Source organism: Geotrypetes seraphini, chromosome 3 (genome assembly GCF_902459505.1).
Source record: "Geotrypetes seraphini chromosome 3, aGeoSer1.1, whole genome shotgun sequence".
Taxonomy (NCBI): Eukaryota; Metazoa; Chordata; class Amphibia; order Gymnophiona; family Dermophiidae; genus Geotrypetes; species Geotrypetes seraphini.
In genome coordinates, this window is record NC_047086.1 from 225,749,486 (window position 1) to 225,771,594 (window position 22,109).

The 22,109-nt window shown below is 44.0% G+C and overlaps 2 protein-coding genes across 4 annotated transcripts in view; both read right to left on the reverse strand.

The window, feature by feature from the left end:
* ERBB3 (erb-b2 receptor tyrosine kinase 3) overlaps window positions 1-21,424 on the reverse strand; it is a 238,435-nt gene extending 217,011 nt beyond the window's left edge. Inside the window, exon 1 of the mRNA XM_033936217.1 lies at window positions 21,330-21,424. The gene's annotated coding sequence lies outside the window, so the exon portion shown is untranslated. The remainder of the gene's footprint in view (window positions 1-21,329) is intronic.
* LOC117356679 (zinc finger MYM-type protein 1-like) lies at window positions 12,055-21,292 on the reverse strand. 3 transcript variants are annotated; one of them, XM_033936221.1, is made up of 2 exons: window positions 20,723-20,828; window positions 12,055-15,220 (listed from the first exon to the last, which is right to left on the reverse strand). In XM_033936221.1, the coding sequence occupies exon 2, from the start codon at window positions 15,205-15,207 to the stop codon at window positions 12,646-12,648; it is 2,562 nt and encodes an 853-aa protein (XP_033792112.1). In that variant the 5' UTR covers window positions 15,208-15,220; window positions 20,723-20,828; the 3' UTR covers window positions 12,055-12,645. The 3 variants fall into 3 exon arrangements, with proteins under 3 accessions (XP_033792112.1, XP_033792109.1, XP_033792110.1); XM_033936218.1 differs by lacking the exon at window positions 20,723-20,828 and adding an exon at window positions 21,273-21,292 and having other exon boundaries at window positions 12,057-15,220; XM_033936219.1 differs by lacking the exon at window positions 20,723-20,828 and adding an exon at window positions 19,509-19,532 and having other exon boundaries at window positions 12,057-15,220.
* Window positions 21,425-22,109: the final 685 nt, after the last annotated feature.

Sequence of the window (22,109 nt, forward strand, 5' to 3'; positions counted from 1 at the left end):
CTCTTCAATGTCAAACCACCTCTGAAGCCTCCTCCTGTCGTCTGGGACCTGAATGTGGTTTTATCAGCCCTCATGAAACCCCCTTTTGAGCCTCTTGCCACAACTTCGCTCAAACTTCTAACATGGAAGGTGCTTTTCCTCATTGCCATCACCTCTGCCAGGAGGGTTAGTGAAATGCATGCACTGGTCGCCGATCCACCGTTCACTGTTTTTCACCATGACAAGGTGGTTCTGCGTACCCATCCTAAATTCCTTCCCAAGGTGGTCTCGGCTTTTCACCTCAACCAGTCCATTGTGTTGCCTGTCTTTTTCCCTAAACCCCATTCTCATCCTGGGGAACAGGCGTTGCACACGCTGGATTGTAAGCGTGCCCTTGCATACTACCTTGATCGTACCAGGGCTCACCGCTCGTCCCCTCAGCTCTTTCTGACCTTCGATCCTAACCGTCTGGGTCGTCCTGTCTCTAAACGGACGCTTTCCAACTGGCTTGCTGCCTGTATTGCGTTCTGCTACGCTCGGGCCGGTCTCTCACTGGAAGGTGCTGTCACGGCCCACAGGGTCCGAGCTATGGCTGCTTCTGTGGCTTTCCTCCATTCCACGCCCATCGAGGAAATCTGCAAGGCTGCCACTTGGTCCTCAGTTCACACGTTCATTACTCACTACTGTCTGGATGCCTTCTCCAGACGGGATGGTCACTTCGGCCAATCTGTGTTACAAAATTTATTCTCCTAATGGCCAACCATCCCTCCTCCCTCTCTGTTAGCTTGGAGGTCACCCATGCGTAAAGAATATGCTGCCTGCTTGTCCTGGGATAAAGCACAGTTACTTACCGTAACAGGTGTTATCCAGGGACAGCAGGCAGATATTCTTACGTCCCACCCTCCTCCCCGGGTTGGCTTCTTAGCTGGCTTATCTTAACTGGGGACCACGCACTCCTCCGTCGGGCGGGAAGGCACTCGCACATGCGCGGTGCGGCCAACTAGAACTTTCTAGTTAAAAAGGTCCGTACCGGGGCTCCGTCGGTGACGTCACCCATGCGTAAAGAATATCTGCCTGCTGTCCCTAGATAACACCTGTTACGGTAAGTAACTGTGCTTTTAGGAATAGGTGTTACAATTATATTTCTTAATTCAGAGGGAAATGAATCTAACTGTAATTATTTATTAATATACATGGTTAACTGATTTAACACTTGCAGAGGAGCATCATTAGAGAGGAAGGGCAGCTATCTGAACAGCAAAAAAGAGGAAGCATCATGAAACATTCACACATCTCCTCACTTTGGCTTGCCATTATATGCATTATTTGCTGAAGAATGTTGAACCGCTTATTTCATTTAGATCTATGAAGACCAAAGATCTGGCTAAATGGGTGACAGGAATGAACTAGACTAAATAATTTTATGAGAAAGGATTTAATTCTGAACAAAAAATGTGTCTCTTTCTCCAAATACAGGGCAATTTCTGGAGACTGGCATTGACTATCTGGAGGTATTTTTGTTAACTGCAAAAAAAATTAACCGGTTATGCCGATATTTAGTGCTAACCAATTAACTTTTTAGCAGTTAAATATAAAACAGCTATTAATACGGTCCTATTTGACCACTAGACGTATCTAGTTAGGTGCTAATATCAGCACCCAACTGGATAAAGTCATGCGATATAGCTGAATAGCGGCTAGCCGGGGATATTCAGTGGGAAATAACCAGTTATCTCCCCCCTGAATATCCACAGTTAAGCGCTAAAATGCTATTTAACTAGGAGCTGGCCAGTTAAATAATTTCAAATTCTATAAACGGCACCTAAAGTTGTGCAAACACACGTACAACACCTCATAGTTGATGCTAATTGAAACTAATTAAAAAGTTACACACAACTCAAAAAGTACGATTCTATAAAAAGTATGCACCAACTGTAGTGCACGAATCTGAAGGGGCAGGGAAAGATCAGGGACGTTCCCAAAACCTATGCACATTGTTACAGAATATACCAGATCTGTGCACAACTTAGGAACAGGGATTTAGGCCTGGTTTTAGCTGGCCTAAATGGGTGCACCTAAGTTATGTTTCACATAGAGGTTCTATAAGAAGTATGCAAACCTTGTAGAATCCCGTTCAGCGCCAATGTTTTAGACACCATATACTATATGTATCATATGTGCATTATTAGTAAAGAGCATATACTAACCATATAAATAATGCACACTCTTTAAGAAAGGTGCACATTCAATATTAATTTCCAAATGAATTTAAAAAAACAACCCACAAAAGGAAAAATTATATCTTACCTGCTAAGTTTCTTTTCTTTAGACCTACCAAACCAGTCCAGTCTAGACCTATGGGTAGTTGTGTCTGTTGACCAGCAGATGTAGAGAAACAAAATAGTTCCTTGTGATTCGTCCTATAAGAGCAGGTACAGCAATTCAGTATTTCTCCTGACAAAGCACCGGGACACCTCCCCCTCCCAACCACAGGCATAAGCCCTCCAACAGTACAGGCACTGAACCAGAAGAGCATGAAAACAAAAAGATGGAAAATATCAAGGTAGAACTACACTGGTGCTCCCCAAAGTGAAAAACTTGGTATAATGGCCACCCTTTGAGCATAAACATCCTACAGCCTAGACTACACAGCACCTTCAAGTGGAAGGACTCAGCAGGCACCTCAGCCCAGGCTCTCAAAGCTCACATCCCGCAGTTGGAATAGAAGGCAATTGGAGAAATCCATCCTGAAAAAGTAAGCCTTCGCACTGTCGAGACACAGTGCCAGTGGAGACCAGGTTTTGCAGGCAAAGTTCCAACATCGGTAATCATTCACAGATGAAAGAACTGAGCTGATGAAGAAAGCTCCATGGAGGGTGGACAAGCCCACGAAAGGAGGTTGGGACTGGTTCCTGAAGGCAAAAGGAAAGCATGCCATAGAGAACAAGAATGCCTCCATCCCAGCTGGCTACAAAAAAAAAAAAAAAAAAAGAAAGTAATTAGAGATCAGGCATAGCTTATCAAGATGTACAATGGGATGCACAATGGCTTCAGCTATGGCAGGCCAAACAAATAAGGAATGGTAAGCCATTGCCCCCAATGCAACACTATGCCAGGGCGGAGAAAATCAGCCATGCAATGAAGACAAGCCTGTGATTGAAAAAAAAACCATAGCGCAGATCAATTTACAGTCAAGGTAGGCCCAGCAGTGTCGGCAAGTCCTGTAACATGTGAGGCCAAGGAACTGACAATCCTGCTATGGCAAACACCATACAGTCAGCTAAGCCTTGCCTTCAAAAACAAAGCAGCAAAGTCAAGAACATAGTTTCCTATGCAGATTGTATGTCACCAACCAGTCCTTATCATGGTAGGAACAGCCAAGCAGAGCAGATCAGGCATGCGTGCAGAAGGAAAAAAATGAAGGAGGCAGCAGAGCCCTCTGGTGAAGTCGGAGGAATTCAAAAGCCGGAGTGGATTCCTTCTGCATAGCTCGCAGGCAGTGGGCTATTACTTGTCCATTCAGAATGACACACCTACTGTACTAGAATAAATGCTCAGGCTCCGGTGCTACAATGAACATAGGTAGAGGGGTTAGGAAGGAAGGGACTTCAAAAGCTCCAGACCATCTACCCCTCAAGGTCCCCTTGCACCACTGAGAGCTAGTCAGAACTGGATCAAGAGCTAGCCTCAGATTTGCTCACTCCAACTGAGAGCCTCTCAACCTCAAAAACTCTTTCAGAGAAAGGAGGAAGAGTAGAATTTGTTAGGAAGGGACTCAGAACCATCCAAAGTATTTCCTCCTCTTTTTTTTAAAGGATTCCATACAATCCTGAAAGAGAGTAGCTGCATCTGACCAGAACACTGGTTCAGGAGCTCACATAAGGCAGTGCAGCCTCAAACCTGCACAGTGTGACATCCACTGGAGACAGAGAAAATACCGAATTGCTGCGTCTGCATGGAGCCCTTATAGGGAAAATCACGAGGAACATTTTGTTTCTCTGTCTACACCTATTAGTCGCAGACACAACTACCCACAGGCCTGGTCTGGTCAGGATGAAATGGAATGAAATATTACTCGGTCCCAGCCCTAGTTCTTAACATGAGCTTTGAAACACAGAATAGTATAAGGATTATGAGAAAGACCCATCTAATGTTTTACACTTACACCTGGGGGGGGGGAGAAGATGGCATAACAAAATATTATGTTTAGTAAATGTGTTAGCAGCAAAGAGCAATTATCTTCTGATTTTTTGAAAAAAAAATTTCACTGGGTAACTCGTAAACATAATTCTTTTATCTGCAAAATCAAAATCAAAGTTCATCAAGGGTTGTTCTACATATACCTCACACACAGCTCATATTTTGATTACCCTCAGGCCTTTAGAGTGGAAATAACACCATATCTTTCAACAGCAAGGCAATGAACACAATCACAGCACCTAAAAACTGGCTTAGCTTGTTGCTACCTCTTGTGGTCATCAGGCAAAATTACCTCCACATTCTTATGCAGCTAAGTCGTACCCTCCTTGCTGCAGCTCAGGGGAAAATCCATGAACTTGCAAATGCAATTCTATCATATGTACTTATTAACATTAATTTGCACTTCACAAAAAAATTATTTTCTGCCATCATGGTCACTCATTTTGTGTGTTTTGTTTTCCTTTTGAATGTATGAGGATCTTAGTAACTGGTACTGGGATAGAGAGAAAGGTATAGGAGATGGGGGGGTGGTCATGGTAAGGAGGTGGTGAGGCAAGGGTGATGTAGGAAGCAGAGAGAGGATGGATATATGTGGGGATAAGAACATAATGATCCAATGGTCCATCAAGCCCAGTAGCCCATTCTCATAGTGGCCAATCCAGGTCACTAGTACCTGGCCAAAACCCAAGGAGTAGCAATATTTCATTCTACCAATATAGGGCAACAATGGCTTCCCCTATGTCTTTCTCAATAACAGACTATGGACTTTTCCTCCAGGAACTTGTCCAAGCCTTTCTTAAAACCAGCTACGCTATCCGCTTTTACCACATTCTCTGGCAATGTGTTCCAGAGCTTAACTATTCTCTGAGTGAAAAAAAAATTGCTTAGTGGTTAGAGCTCAGGGCTCGACATCCAGGGGGTGTCCAATTCCAATCCCACTGTTACCCCTTGTGATCTTGAGCAAGTCACTTAACCATCCACTGCCTCAGGTACAAAATTAAATTATGAGCACTGCTGAGACAGAGAAATACATACTGCACCTGAAGATAAGACCTTGAGCTACTACTGAAAAAAGGTGTGAGCAAAATCCAAATAAAAACAAAAAAGGGAGGGGGAGGGCAAATGGTGAAGAGCAAAGGGCAGAAGAAAAAGTAGCCAAAAACGTAAAACAAGGTGAGAAGACTCTTTTTTAAAAAGTTATGTTTAGGAAAGGAGGAAGGCCATGGAATGCTGAAGACTGAAATGTGGAAAAAATGTATGTATTTAGTTCTAGAGCAGTGGTCTCAAACTCGCAGCCCGGGGGCCACATGTGGCCCGCCAGGTACTATTTTGTGGCCCACAGTCTGTACTAGTGCTGCCCACTCTTTGCAGCGTCCTCTGGCTTCTCCCCTGGCCTCCTGCTCTTACCTTCAGATCAGTGTTCCCTCTAAGCGGGCGGGTGTTGTGAGCAAACTTTTTTCACTGTGAGCTAAAAATATCGGGCGCCAGCAAGTTATGAGCCAAATAAATATGTTGCTTTCTACCACAGAACTTCCTTACGTTTGTATGGAATCTATCCCCTTTCAACTTTAGAGAGTGCCCTCTCGTTCTCCCTGCCTTAGCTACTAAGTCTATTCCCTTCAGTACCTTGAATGTTTCTATCATGTCCCCTCTCAATCTCCTCTGCTCAAGGGAGAAGAGGCCCAGTTTCTCTAATCTTTCGCTGTACGGCAACTCCTCCAGCCCCTTAACCATTTTAGTTGCTCTTCTCTGGATCCTTTCGAGTAGTACCGTGTCCTTCTTAAAGTACCAGTGCTGGACGCAGTACTCCAGGTGAGGGCGTACCATGGCCCGGTACAGCAGCATGATAACCTTCTCTGTCTCTTCAGTCCAGCATCTGCCCCTTCCCTTCACTGTCTGTCTTTCCCTGCCATCTCTCCTCCTGCCCCCCCCCCACCCCCCAATTTGGTCTAGCATCCATCATCTTCCTTCTGTTCCCCTCATGGTCTGGCATCTCTATCCTTCCCTCCCCCCTGTGGTTTTTAGCATATCTCTCTTCTCATTTCCTCCACTCAGATCTGATCATTCTCTGCTCTCTCTTCCCTTTTCTTCTCTGGTCTTCCTTCTCTATTTTCTGCCTCCATCTAAATTAAATTCTTTCTTACTATTTAGTCCCGTTTCCCTCTTTTCACTGTGTCTACACACAGCTTGTCACCCCTTTCCCTCACCCCTCCATTATCTTCCTATTTTCTTCCCCCTTTATTTATCTCCTCCTTCCATCCAGTATGTGTTCTTTCCCCACTTCCATTCAGCATCTGCTCTCCCTTCTCAACTGACATCCATCTGCCTTCTGCTCTCTCTCCCTTCTTCTCACTTCCATCATCTGTCCCCTTCTCTCTCTCTCTCATCTCCTCCATTCCATCATCTGCCCCTTCTCTCTCTCTCTCCCCCCCCCCAACTTCCATCATCTGCCGCCTTCCCCTCACCTTTGTGGGTCACTTTCTTTCCCCTGAGGGTGGCTCATGTCACAGGGGAAGCTTTGGCCGAGCAGAACCGCTTGATTGACAGTGGAACTTACTTGATTGATGTCGATGCTGGGGCCCGTTGCCGTTTGAAGGAAAAAAAAAAAAGGTGGAAAAAAGGAACCTGTAAAGGCGAGAGGAAGGGAAACCTCCAGGACAGCTGCTTTTTGCCCTCCTTCAGCGGCCCAAGAGTTCAGACCAGCAGCGGCAGCTCTGTATGCTTTTAACTTCGGCACAGAGCTGCCCCTAATCAATAGTTTAGCGCGGTTTCATGAGGCAGCCTCGGGGCCTTTGATAGCCGGCCCGCTTCGATGATGCGATGTGGGCCGGCCTAGCAAAGGCCCCGAGGCTGCCTTATGAAACCGCGCTAAACTATTGATTAGGGGCAGCTCTGTGCCGAAGTTAAACGCATACAGAGCTGCCGCTGCTGGTCTGGAGGTGCGGAGACAAGGCAGGAGGCAAACGCGGTGGAAGGCAGGAGTCGCGGTGGAAGGCAGGAGTCCCGGCGAAGGCAGGAGTCCCGGCACAGCGACTGCAACAGGAAGTTGCAAGTCAGCTGACGCTGGCCTTTCGTTGCGGCGGGGACCGAATCCTTCGCGGACTGGCAAGATTTTGTTTGCGGACCGGCGGTTGAAGAACTGTGCTCTACACTGTGTGCGCTGTGACGAGAAACTTGTGCGCTGCGAGGTAATATTTTGTGCGTCAGCGCACCCCAGCGCAGCTTAGCGGGAACATTGCGTGCTGTAGCGATCCTTGCAGGCTGCCATCGTCCTCAGCAGCACGTTCCCTCTGCCGCGATCCTGCCCCTGACGTCAGAGGAGGGGTGGGACCGCAGCAGAGGGAACATGCTGCGGAGGCTGATGGCAGTCTGCAAGGAATGCTATAGCACCAGCGATCCTCTCTGCAGGCTGCGGTAATTAGCTGAAACTAAGAGCGGGAAGCTGGAGGATGCTGCATAGAAGGAGGGGGGAAACATGCAGGCTTTTAGGGGGGAGGGGGAAGATTTATAAACTATAAAGAGTTTTACCTCATGCAAAATTGTTATTTCTTTAATAAGACATTAACTATTTTTTCTGCGACCCTCCAAGTACCTACAAATTCAAAATGTGGCACTGCAAAGGGTTTGAATTTGAGACCACTATTCTAGAGGTTTGATATACCACCAATTACATCATGGTGCTGCTAGGAAGTTTACATATTATAAATTAAGTTTAAAAAATAAGTTACAAAGGAAAGAAGTAGAGAGATGTGAAATAAGGACAAGGGGCTCCTTTCACAAAAGCTGCAGTAGCAATTCTCCCGTGGCAAACGCGCTGAAGTCCATTCAATTCTTAGGGGATTCGATGCATTTGCTGCAGTTTCTTGATGAACCAGCTGACAGTGAAGGAAGTGAGGGAGACAAGGAACAAGTAGCTGTATGTTTGTTGACACAGCCATGTTGTAACCATTTTCTTGAAATCTTGGTAAAAAATAATAAAATCCAGATATTAATTGAAAAGTGAATTCTATAAATGTGAAACACTGCGTTATATAAAGATGAAGATACAAGTGCAAAGGAAGAGAAAGTAAATTCTGCTGTGAAGACCAAAATGTTCAGAGGGACAGGGGTAGGGAATGGGAAACTTAGAGATGTAGTCTGGTGCCTTAGGAGAAAGACCCTTGTAAACCAGTGATAAGTCTAAATTTCACATGTGCAGAGACCTGGAGCCAATGTTCAGAAATTAGAAGAGGGTATGTGCTCAAAGTATGGGCATTGTGGTGAAATTTTGACTGCAGTAGATTGAATAATCCGAAGACGTTGAAGTCAGGAAAGGGGCGGAATGGAGACAGGTCACTGCAATAGTACAGGTGACATATCACCATAAAAAGAAATGATGATTGAATGGAAGAGAATGGCAAGAATGGCTTTAACGTGCATATGTTCTATGCATGGCAAGGATGAATGCACATCGACTGAGATGTGCTAAACACACACAATGTTCACTATACATGGAGGAAAGCCCTGGAGACAGGCACAGATAACCAGGACTGTGGAGTCGGGAGCAATTATTAGAACATAAGAATAGTCTTATTGGGTCAGACCAATGGTTCATCAAGCCCAGTAGCCCGTTCTCATGGTGGCCAATCCAAGTCACTAGTACTTGGCCAAAACCCAAGGAGTAGCGATATTCCATGCTACCGATCCTACTGGAGGGGGGAAAAATGCAGACTCCAACTAAGTGTAAATGGTAACTCCAATTTCACAGATACAGTAGTAATTTGATTTGATAAACTTTTCTAGCTTTTACAATATCATTTTTATTTCACCTCCCCCCTCCTTTACTAACGCTTAGCGTGGATTTTAGCGCCGGCAGCAGCAGTAACTGCTCTGACGTTCATAGGAATTCTATGAGCGTCAGAGCAGTTACCGCCGCTGCCGGCACTAAAACCCGTGCTACGCGCTAGTAAAGGAAGAGATTACTGTAATATTTCATGTTCTCTTCATTTAAATTGTATATTCAAACAATACTTTAATCTCAAAAAAACATGGGTTATGTACCTAATGGTGACGGGTCAAAAGCGCGCAAGACAATCGCGCGCAGACAAATCAGCGCAAAGACAATTGAGCGCAAGACAAGTAAGCGCAAAGACAATCCAGCGTAAGACATTTGAGCGCAAGACAATTGAGCGCGACAACTCAGCGCAAGACAATTTAGCGCAAGACAACTCAGCGCAATGACAATTCAGCGCGCCACTAGAGGCCGCTTGCCCATCGAAGGACACGCGCACGTACAGCACGTGAACACGTCAACGCGTGTTCAGTATGATTCCCTTGACATGTACCTAATTGAGTTTATTTCTTTTACAACGGGCATATTTTTGACCTTCCTGTAAGAATTCTTAGCCTCTTTTTTAATTTTGTAAGTTTTGTCTTATATTTAATGTTACTCAGCCATGTTCATAACTTAATACAAAAAGCCGCAACGGCATAGCTATAGCCTTTAAACACAAATTTTAATGGGTTAGAGTGCCTCAAAAGTAGCCTGATGATTCACGTTGGCAGTGATGAAATGCCTTGTACGTTGTGTGCTTTCAATTAGTACAGGAGGTGAAGGTGCCATAAATTAAGGAGTTGGAGTCAAAGGTTTTGTGTACCAACGCCACAGCTCTGCAGATAAGTAGCAAAACTATATATCACAACGAAGTAGATATGGCACCGTTCACAGAATGGATGTTTGCAAAGAACTGGCAGGGCAGAAGGCGGACAAAGCCATAGGATCAGTTGGATCACCTCTCAGAATACTAAGGGAGCTTGGGGAACATTCTGGTAGGTCCCCTGAAGAATATTGCTATTTGTAAGCCGCCTAGTAATAGGTGGTTGAGAAATCTGTTAAATAAATATGTTTAACAGATCCGTGGAGATGGGAAGTTTCATGTGATTTGTGACGAGAGATCACACCTGTCTTTATTCAAAGTGGTAACAAAAACAAATGGGAAACTACAGGCTAGTAAGCTTCACCTTGATGGTGGGAAAGGTAATGGAGATGCTGAAGGAAACAGTACACGTCTCCCTCTGTATTCGCTGTGATAGGGGATTAACAGAACCGCAAATACAGAAAAACCACAAATAACTTTTTCATATGTTATTCGCTGTTTTCTATTAAAAACCATCGTGAATATAGTGAAACCGTGAATAACCTGGTCTGTTCCTGAAGGAGAGGTAAAACACGGTGAAGAAAGTGCTGGGAATCAGTGATTTTCTCTGTAAACGCTTGGAATCAGCAATTTCTCTATGCAAGCTGATATAATTTGGGGGGGGAGGGGGGGAGCCAGCAAGCTAAAAACCGTGATTAATTGAAACCGCGAATGCTGAAATCGCAAATACAGAGGGAGAAGTGTACATTATTCTTCATAAGATCCAGCACAAAGTAGACAGTACAAATTACATTTTATTTAGCTGTGAATTTGATGAATACAGTATTTGCTACCAGCCTGACACGGCTACGTTTCATGCCCCTCTGAAATGGAACCTGCTGTGAATTAAGGTGTTGAACGTGAGAAACTGTGTTGACACCAGATAGGTGTACACTCGACACCGCTTCTGATTATTTTTATTCAAGTCCCTGACGCAAGCACGTACGGGGGTGAAACACAGTAGTAACTATCATGTTAATCAAATTTGCAGCTAAATAAAACTTTTATATTTTCATTTGTATGGTCTACTTTTTGTTGGACTTTTTTTTTTTTTAAACAGTCCAGTGGGTTGAAAGCTCCAAAGTAGCATTGTTTTACCAGAGGCAGATCATGACAAATACATCTGCTTCTTTGACTGTGTGACCAGAAGACTAGACAAGATGGCATACTCTGAACTTGGATATCACAGGAGGAAAAACAGTCAAACTGATCAGTCTGGGTGATCAACTGGATAAAAAAAACTGGTTCACTAACAGAGGGAAGTGGTAAATTGTGTTCATTCAGAAAAAAAGGTTGAGTAGTGAAGTGTTTCAAAAGTTGGTCCTGGAACTGATTTTGTTTAACATATGAGACTTTTGAAGGGTTAGAAGGAAAAATGTACCTTTTTGTGTACGACATGAAGATCTGCAGCAAAGTGAACAGTTCTGGAGGGAGCAGGTAAAATGGCAAGTTATCTAAAAACCTAAATGTCTATTTGGAAGTTGAAAACTTTCATGTGAAGTGCAAAGTTATGCATATATTTAATCCAGTAGTTATACAAACTAGATATCACTAATGAAATCATAGAATAATTTTCTCACATTGAGAGACTTGGGGCTTTACTGTCTCAAAGCATGTCTTATTTATCTAACAGCCTAAAACCTTTGCCTTTTGTGTAACTAAAATTTAGAACATCTAGAGTAGGGGTAGGGAACTCCGGTCCTCGAGAGCCGTATTCCAGTCGGGTTTTCAGGATTTCCCCAATGAATATGCATTGAAAGCAGTACATGCAAATAGATCTCATGCAGATTCATTGGGGAAATCCTGAAAACCCGACTGGAATACGGCTCTCGAGGACCGGAGTTCCCTACCCCTGATCTAGAGTGAGCACTGGATGTCAACTCCACTCCTAAACCTAACCAAATGAGAGCAGATGAATGATTTGGTTGGGTCATTTCTTAAGGGAAACAGGTTCCAATGACAGAAAGATTCACTGGTGGTACTGAGGCTCAGTAAAGGCTAGTAGAAAGACAAAAAAAAAACCCCCACCTCATTCTATAGCCTTACCCCCTCTTCTACTAAATCGTGCTAGCGATTTTAGCACAGAGAGCCGCGCTACTCCAGACGCTCACTGAATTCCTATGAGCGTCGGGAGCAGCACGGTTTAGTAGAAAAGGCACTCAGTGGTAAACATAAGCACCATTAGAATGCTAAGATTATAGACATTCACACATGTATGTATTCTGTTTGCTCTTCTACAAATTTGCATAGGGGACCATAATACGGACAGAATACCCACAGTTTCCACATAAGGAACTTACGGGTTCTTTTACAAAGCTGCGCTGTCGAGCATTGCATGCTAAATGCCAAGCCATCCGTTCTATTCCTAAGGGCAGCTCAGCAGTGCAACTTTGTAAAAGCCTGCCTTATAGAATACTTAAAATGTTAAAATCTGACATTTGTGTGAGTATTTACACTGCCAAAGACCAGATATGAGTATGTGTGCCTAAATGAAGGTGCATATATACCAAATTAAGCTCTGTTCTATAACAGCAATTGCATGCCCAGATGTCATTACTGGACAGTGCTTAGCACCCAAAGTGTTGTCCACGTTATATTGAATTGCCCAATCTATGGCTGGGGCACACTTTTAGCCTTCCGCTCCCCCTCTCAACAGAATTTTTAGAAAATTAGTATTATGCATTAGTATGAATAAAAATTCTACATTTATAAACAGATTTATTTACATGAGAAAAAGCGATACCAATTGTCCATCCTCGCTGTTCCATTTGTTCTATTTTATGGATATATACTAGATAAAATATAAATTAGAATTTAGATGTGCTACTTTCTGTGCTTTCAATTTAGCAAATGCAGACACGAGTTTCTCCAGGTCAATCTTTTGTGCAGTTTCGTGTTCCATTGACAAAACAGCCAGCCCATCAAGTGTCTCTTGCACCACTGTGGAACAAATGTATGTTTTGATCAAGTTTAGCTTAGAAAAACTTTGATCACCACTGGCCACAAAAACAGGGAGGGTCAAGAGAATTCGGAGGGCAATAAATGTATTGGGGAAGCACTCTGGCAGCTGGTACTTGCAAATAAAGTTCAACACATCTTGTGGTGATGCGCCCTTTGGTATCCGTTTGGCAATGAGCCGCAATTCATTGCACAAGTCTGAAGCGTCAATATCTTTGGAATCCCCATGGTGTAACGCATGCTCTAGTATCAAACAGTGCTCCAGAATTTGCTTTGGTGTTCTATTCTGCAAACCGTGAACATCATAGAGGAAGCCGAAAACAGAACTAATCTGGTGCATCTGTGTAAATCTTTCGTCGACTGATTGTATTGCTGCATCAAGGATTGCAAAATAGAAATCCACTTTGAATTTTTCCTCAGCATTCTGAATAGGCTCACCATCTGCTTCTAGTTTGAACTGCTTCCTCTTTCTTCTCATACACATACGAACTGGTTCAAGATGTACAGGTATTTCCAGCTCCTCTGCAAGTTCGCGTGCATCCAGTAGCGATTTCTCAAACCCTTCGTCAGTCCTCCGATCTACAAGAAACTTCTCAGTTTCTCTTAGCTGCTGAATGGCATTCTGTATGTCTAATTCATTTGCCTGAAGCTGTTTGCTAGTCCTATTGATCTCAAAGAGGATGTCATGCCACACCACGAGAGAAACCACAAATCTGAAACTAGAAATGCCTTTTGCAAGAGTCTGTGCATCTATTCGTGAAGCATTGCCAGATGATCCCGACAATGTAGAGTCATCCGCTATTTCAATAAGCGCATCATAGACATCACCCAGCTGATTGCGAAGAAGTTTCAAGGCATGAATATGACTCTCCCATCTTGTTTCACGCAACGGTTTCACTGTAATATTAGGTATATGGCGCATCAGAACTCTCCAACGATGTGTGGAAGCTGAGAAATATACAAACATGCGTTGCACTAGGTCAAAAAAGATCGTTGCTTCTAAGCAGCACATGGCAGCATCACTAACGATCAGTTTCAGAGAATGTGCACTGCAAGGGACAAACATAGCTCGTGGGTTAATATCCAAAATTTTTCGTTGCACACCATTCTCTTTCCCCCTCATGTTGCTACCATTATCATAGCCTTGGCCACGCAAGTTTTCGATAGGCAAAGACATCTCCTCTAACAGGTGAAGAATAATGTCCATCATGCCTGCACCAGATGCCTCCCTGAGCGGCACAAATCCCAGGAAGTGTTCCTTAATGGATATGGGTTTGCAATTATCCGTGTCTGAAGTTACATCCACAAAGCGGAGAACTATGCTCATTTGATCAAAATGGCCTGCATCTGTTGTACAGTCCAGAATGATGGAAAAGTATTTGGCAGCATGAGCAGACATTAGGATTTCATTTTTTACGGCGCTGGACAACATTTGAATCATTTCGTTTTGTAGATCTTTCCCAAGGTAGTAGGCATGGGTCTCAGCATCTCTTACCTTATGAAGATACCCTTCCATAAGCGGGTCAAACAAAGACAGCAATTCCACAAACTTCAGGAAGTTCCCATTACCAACAGTGTGCAATTTTTCATGGAGTCCCTGAAAGGCCAGATTCTGCATGCCGAGAACTCTCACTAAAGCAACTAATCGTTCCAAGACCTGCTGCCAATACTTCTCTTCTTGTTTAATGAGGTGCAAATGTTCTTCATCAATTTTCTTCTTCTTTTCCAATACTAGTTCCAGATCCTTCCACTTTTTACAATTCTGGTAATGCCTACAGCTTCTCTCATGTGCTGCCAAAATCGCAGACATGTTTTTCCAATCTCGCGAGCCTTGGTCAGAAAGTGATGACAAACCAGCTAAGTCAGTGGTGAACAGCTTACAGCAGAAGCAGAACACAGAGTCATTTGACACAGAATATAACAGCCACCGACGATGCACTTCTTCTCCATTCGCAAGTCTCCTTTTGTAATGGCTTGTTGAAAATTTTCTTTGATTGCCATCTTTAGGGAAATCAAATTGCTGAACCTGTTCTGGTCCGTGCTCCACCAAAAGCTGTCTCACATGATCATCACCCGGGGTTAGCAAACTAGGCCAAGTAGCGGGGTCTCCGTAGCTAAAACTGGAGGAATTGCCACTTTCATGTACTCTTATATTTTCACCCACTCTGACTTCAATTGTTTCATCTTTTACATTTAGATTCTGCTCAATCTGTACTTCCACTCGTGAAGCTGCCATCTTGGCCTCTGTCTCGAGCTGATCCTTTGAACTGCCTTCTTGCCCACGTTCTGGGTAAAGATACTTCAGAAAAAGACTTGCTTGCTCCACTTGCTCTTTTTCCTTCTCAGCCTTGCGTTTACGATACTGGGCCCCAGACAATCTTTTTCTCTCTGACATTTTGCCACGCCAACTGAAAAATTATAGACTTTGTTTAGAAAAAAGCAGCACACAAAAAAAGAAACATTGCAGAATATTTATCATGACATGTAAATTACATTCAATGCTCTGGTGCCAGCAGGAAATTATTGAAAACCCTGTCAAAAATGTCAAACCTCTGCTTTACCAACATAGTAATAACTCACAAAACATGAGCAGCAAAAAAAGCCACACCATTGGACCCTACAATACATGTGCTGCAAGAATTACACACTAGCAGACTTTCTTACCTCAGTCCCATATAGAGGACAGACAAGGTAAACTTTTCAAAAAAGCAAAGCAGGCGACTGCACTGGGGGGGGAGGGGGGGCAGCTATTCTGCCTGTAATAGGATGCTACAGCAGAGATTATGAATTAAGAGACTCTTTTACTAAAGCATTAGCACATGCTAAATGCTGTGTATCCTATGCCAAGGTTTAATGAAAGAAGTCACAATCGACCAAAGGGGTAACCCTTTCACAACTTGGCTGGTCACAACTTCAGTAAATAAGCACTGATGGTGAAAGCTCGTAAATGTCTGACACCATGCCCTTTCATACAGGCAGCCTCTGCACAGTTGCTCACTTTTGCCTTCTGAGAAGCATGCTCCTGTCATTCTCCCTATATGACCGAGGTGAAGGCTTTTGCAAACATGTAGTTTCTGTGCATGGATCTTCTATTATGTCTAGCTGTCAGCATTATAAACCTACCACTACAGATTAAGAAAGGAAAAGAAACATGTAAACCAAAATTGAGCTGGAAATTTATGGGGGGTGTTCCCCCCCCCCCGGATGTATGCATGAATTCTCCACTCAGCATTCCTGGTTCAACTGCACACAGTTCAACTGGAGTCATGCTACCACTCCAGCTCCATCAAAAACACATTGAAAATTCATAGGCCAAAACTGTTGTTCTAAAAGCAGCAACATACATATGCTTCATAAATATGTGTACTAGCTGATGGAGGGGGCTTCGGGGGGGGGGGGGGGAATTATGTAAGGATGTTATTGACAGTGAAATGGATATTTCCAGTGGTTAAAATTATGCATATCTCATTTGTAGCTAGCTTGAGATGCTTTATTGAGCACTATGCAACTGTGTTCAATATGATGCGTTTTGTTTCATAATAATAATAACTTTATTTTTCTATACCGCCATAGTCAGACGACTTCTAGGCAGTTCACATCGAAAGAAGGCTGAACTTTCAGCGAAATTACAAATGCATGAGGGGGAATGTTACAGAAGAAAAGGGTAGTAAGGGGAGGAAAAGTAAGAGGGGTTGTAAAGGGAGGGAAGTGAGAGGGGTTGCCTGAGAGATTGCTTCGGGTTTGTAGGGGGAAAAGCATGGTAAGCAAAGGTCGGTCTGTTTAGCTGATAAATTTGTCAAACAGAGTGGTTTTGATTGATTTTCGGAATGCGTTGTAGGTCTGCCTGGTTTTATTTATGTAGTTTCCCAGCCAGGATTGTTGTCTGTTAGCTTGGAACATGAAGGTTCTGTCAAGGAAGGATTTGTATTTGCAGCCAGTGATTTTAGGATAGGCGAAGATGTTTTTGTTTCTGGTTGTTCGTGTGGGGTTGTGTAGAGTGAAGTGTGTTTGCAGCTAGGCCCCAGATTTGTTTGAAGCAGATGCATGCAAATTTGAACTGTATTCGCGCTTCTATTGGTAGCCAGTGCAGTTTTTTGTAGTATGGGCTAATGTGGTCATTTTTTCTCAGTCCGAAGATTAGGCGAACTGCAGTGTTTTGCACTAATCTCAGTTTCTTTATTGTTTTTTGTGGGATACCCAGGTAGACGATGTTGCAGTAGTCCAGGGTGGATAGGATCAGCGATTGTACCAGTAACCTGAAGGATGTTATGTCAAAGTATTTTTTAATAGTCCTTAGCTTCCATAGTGTATAAAAACATTTCCTCACTGTTAAGTTTGTGTGGTCAGCCATGGTCAAGTGCGTGTCTAGTGTGATACCCAGAATTTTTATGGTTTTGGAAATCGGATATTCGTGGTTGTTTATTTTTAGTGATTTTCTCGTTATTTTGTCATTGGGGCTTGCCAAGAAGATTTTTGTTTTCTCTGTGTTTAGTTTCAGTTTGAAGTTGGTGGTCCATTTTTCGATTTCTATCATAATGTGTGAGAGGTTGTCTATAATTTCAATTGAGATGTCATTTAAGGGGATTAGGATGGATATATCATGTGTGTATATGTAGTGCTTTAAGTTTAATTTTTGTATTCGGTGACCTAAGGATGCTATGTAGATGTTGAATAATGTAGGTGATAGAGGGGAGCCTTGGGGTATCCCTGACGGGTTTTTCCATGGATTGGAGTGATTTCTGTTGCTGGCTACTCGGTAGGATCTGTTTGTTAGGAATTCTTGAAACCATTTCTTTACTTTTCACGAGATTCACATTGCATCAAGGCACAGTAGCATGATTTTGTGGTCTACTAGGTCGAACGCACTGCTAAGGTCTAGTTGCAGAATCAGTGCGCTTTTGCCTTTGCTGAATAGATCATAGAGGTGGTTTAGTATGGAGGCTATGACCGTTTCTGTGCTATACCCTTTCCTGAAACCTGATTGATGTTCGCTGAGGATGTTAAATTTGTCTAGGTAGTTTACTAGTTGGAGGTTGACCAATCCTTCTAGTAGTTTAGTGAAGAGGGGAATGCTTGCTATGGGTCTGTAGTTGGATGTCAGTGCTGTAGAGGTTTTCTGATCTTTGGGGATAGGTGTAATCAGTGCTTGGAGATGTATCTCTATTCTGCTCTATTTCACTTATAATAAAATGGTTTAAAACTTAAAAAAGAAAAAAGCGCAGCATCAGGATCTGCTTACAGGAAGCATTCATTGGATGTGAATTTTCAACATGCTCTAATGGAGGAAACATCAGTTGCATACCAAAGCCTTGCTGGGTGAGCTATGAAGGCAGAGTAAGCCAAAGATAGGAAGCACATGCTGGAAAGGGAGAGGAGGAAGGAAAGGCAGGAGACACATGCTAGGGAGAATAGGTATAGGGCTACAGAGGCAGATACTGGAGGAAATGAGGCAAAGAGCAAATACTGAGCAACAGGTAAAAGTCAGGGGATGCTGAAGCTAGAAAGGATGAGAGGGGGACAGAGAAAGAATGAGCATCCCACATCCTCTCTCCCCATTATCTTCCATCTCTCCCTTGGAGACACCTATATGCATGGCGGTCTCAAGGGAAGGTTGGGAAATACTGCTTCTTTACTCATTCCTACCATCTACCCCCTCTCAACCCTCCACCCTTTAAGGCAGTCTGTCATACTGCTGCTAAGGTAACAGGACCCAAGACAATATGGATTCACTAGAGGCACGCCTTAGACAAATCTGATCAATTTCTTTGACTGGGTGACTAGAGAGTTGGATAGAGGGAGTGCACTAGATGTGGTGTATTTAGATTTTAGCAAAGCCTTTGACAGTGTTCCATACAGGCATCTACATAAATAAAAAAAACCTACCGTATATACTCAAATATAAACTGACCCGAATATAAACCAAGATAACCTTTTATCCCCCCCCCCCAAAAAAAAAAGGAGGAAAAAAGGTTAACTCGAATATAAACCAGGGACATGATTGAAACATTCAAGATAATGAAGGGAATAAACTTAGTAGATAAAGACAGGTTGTTCACCCTCTCCAAGGTAGAGAGAACGAGGGGGTACTCTCAAAAGTTAAAAGGGGATAGATTCCGTACAAATGTAAGGAAGTTCTTCTTCGAGAATGTTAAAAAACTGGAACATTTTTCCGGAGGCTGTTATAGGGGAAAACACCCTCCAGGGATTCAAGACAAAGTTAGACAAGTTCCTGCTGATCCGGAACGTACTTAGGTAGGGCTAGTCTCAGTTAGGGCACTGGTCTTTGACCTAAGGGCCGCTGCGTGAGCGGACTGCTGGGCACGATGGACCACTGGTCTGACCCAGCAGTGGCAATTCTTATGTTCTTATGTGGGTGGGGGGGGTACAAGGGGCTCTACACCTTGTACCCCCTTCCCTCGCTGCTCTGCATCCTTTCCGCCCTCCCTCTCAATGCACTGCAGGCTTCCACCGGGCCTGTAGTGAGACCTGATGGTCCAATGATGGTTGGGACAGGACAGACCCCTCCCGTCTCCTGTCCTAGCCCGATTCTAAGTATTTTTATCTCCCTTCCGTTTACCCCCGTACCTTAATTATACCTGGTGGTCTAACGGTGGCTGAGACAGAAGGGATCTCTCCCGCCAACTGTCCCAGCCCAATTCTAATTATTTTTATCTTCCTCCCTCCTTCCCCGCGTACCTTAAGTATCCCTGGTGGTCCAACAGTGAATCATATCAGGAGCGACCTTCCTTCGCTCCTGCCCATGCAGAACTGCTAGCTTATTGGCAACTGTGTACACTCGTGGCAGCCAATCAGCTAGCGGCTCTGCATGGACAGAGGCGAAGGAAAGTCACTCCTGCCCATGCAGAGCCATTATCCGATTGGCTGCTGTGAACTCACAGCAGCCAATCAGTTAGGAAAAAGGGAAGTACTGATGCCCCTTTAAAAGACTCTGTTGAGACCTCACCTTCAAAAAGATAAACAGGAAGGCTACTGAAATGGTCAGTGGTTTTTATCATAAGGTGTATGGGGACAAAGATCTCAATATGTATACTTTGGAGGAAAGGAGGAAAAGGGGAGATATGACAGAGGTGTTTAAATACCTACATGACTTAAATACGCATGAGGCAAGTCTCTTTCATTTGAAAGAAAGCTCCGGAATGAGAGGGCATAGGATCAAGTTAAGAGGTGATAAGCTCAGGAGTAATATAAGGAAATACTTTTTTACAGAAAGGGTGTTAGATGTGTGGAATAGTCTCCCAGTAGATGTGGTGGAGAAAAAGACTGTGTCTTATTTCAAGAATGCGTGGGACAGGCATGTGGGATCTCTAAGGAATAGGAGGAGATAGTGGATGCTATGGATGGGCAGACTGGATGGACCATTTGTCTTTTCTCTGCCATCATGTTTCTAGACATCGCCAGCATTGTAGCTCAGACCCTAGAGGTGTTCTGATGAAAATCAATGGTGGGCACAAACACCCCACTGCTGGTATCCAGGCTGACAAGGAAGAAAATCACTGCTATCATCAACTTAACAGCTGCCTCTGGAGCTTTTCAATTCCTCATCTAAAAGAACAAAAATTAAATAAAGGGAATAAGTGTCTAGTCCAGAAACTTTCCAACCCACCCAGTGAAAGTTACTTAATCCCTTGACCACACCACCTCATCTCACTCTTACCCTAGTTGTTTCCATCCCACTGTTACTACTATTTTTCAAACTGTAGAGTTCCTATAACAAATCAATGCTGACTTTTTTAGTGCCACCTAACAAAAGACTTGCAATCGTAGGGCAACAATGCCTGGAGACTGTCCCTGCCCTGTTTAAAACCACAGATGAGGTAAGCAGAATTGAAACTGATTAACGTTCGCCAACTGAGCAGGCAGGGTAACTCCGACAGTTTTATTTTGCTTACCTTTTTTGAAGTAATTTTAATGAACACAAACTGAACAAAAAGGTGATTTTCTTTATTCTAACGGCAAAATCGACTCCTTTTATTGCATTGATGCGAATTTTCACTGACCTGGTTACCATACATTTTAATACAATTTGCAGCAGGTTAAATATACGCCTAAGCCTTTAGTGCATGGTTCGGCTAATAACGCGCATCGGGCACAATTGGATAGTACAGTATTGCTTATTCACTCATCATTGGGGGGGGGGGGGCACAATACTGCAGAAAGATGCCCACGGTCTCTTTGGGGGATGTAGGGCTGCCTTAGCCATTGGGAGAAGCTACCGAGGCCACACTCGAATAATGCATGGGAGACGGGGAAGGAAGAGCTCCCTAAACTCACTACTACATCTTTAGGGGGGTGATTCCGAATCCCCGTCCTCGAAAATAAATGCGGCCACGTAAACTAACTACTGTCTACGTCACTGAAGACGTCAGAACCACCTAAGTTCCGAGGCTCAAGACGTTCAGCCCCCCGCCTCCCCTCCCCCTCGGGCAGCCCTGCACTCACGGGAGGGTCACGGCGGCTGCACAGCTCTCCCTCCCTGGTCAGTTTTCTGCTACTCACCCGAAGTGGAGGAAGCGCGAGCTCCGGAACGCACCGGAGAACCAGCAGCAAGAGGCGGCGCGAGCTGAGGCGCACAACGCAAGAACCGGTGGCAACAAGCGGTGCGCGCTTCTGCGGCTCACACACAATCCCTCCGAGCAGGTTTCCGTTCGAACCGGAAGCCCGGCCACGGAGGGGGCGTGACCGGAAGTACGCGTGGCCGCTACTGCCGCCGCTTCAGAATTCCTACCAATCGGGCGCAGGGAGCGAGGTGGGATCAACGCGGCGAATGGGGGGGGGGGGGGGGGCGGGGAGGACGGAACTCGGTGATAGAAGAACTATCCTTTTCTCCCACGAACAGCTGTCTCCGAATCGCGGTCCTACTACTGCTATAGCGCTGTACATTTTTGACATTGTGGCTAGACCCTAAACTTGATTGTCTTCCTAGTTCTGTAGCACTGATATCTGGTTCTTTCCTGCTAAGATCCTGGGAGTTCTTTTTGACTCCTCGCTTTCTTTTAAGGTCCAGATCAGCTCTGTCATTAAAAAAATGTTGTTTTTTTCAATCCACAAGCATGCTGAGAAAAGTTAGACACCTTTTTCATCAACACCACTTTTCCATTTTGGTTCAATCGATTATTCTATCTCATCTCGATTATTGTAATGCCCTTTACCTCTCCAGATTACAATTGGTCCCGAATACTGCTGCCAGGCTGATTTTGGGGAAGTGTAAGTTTGATCGTGTGACGCCATTGCTTTTCAACCTTCACTGGCTCCTGTTGTATTTTAGAGTCCAGTTTT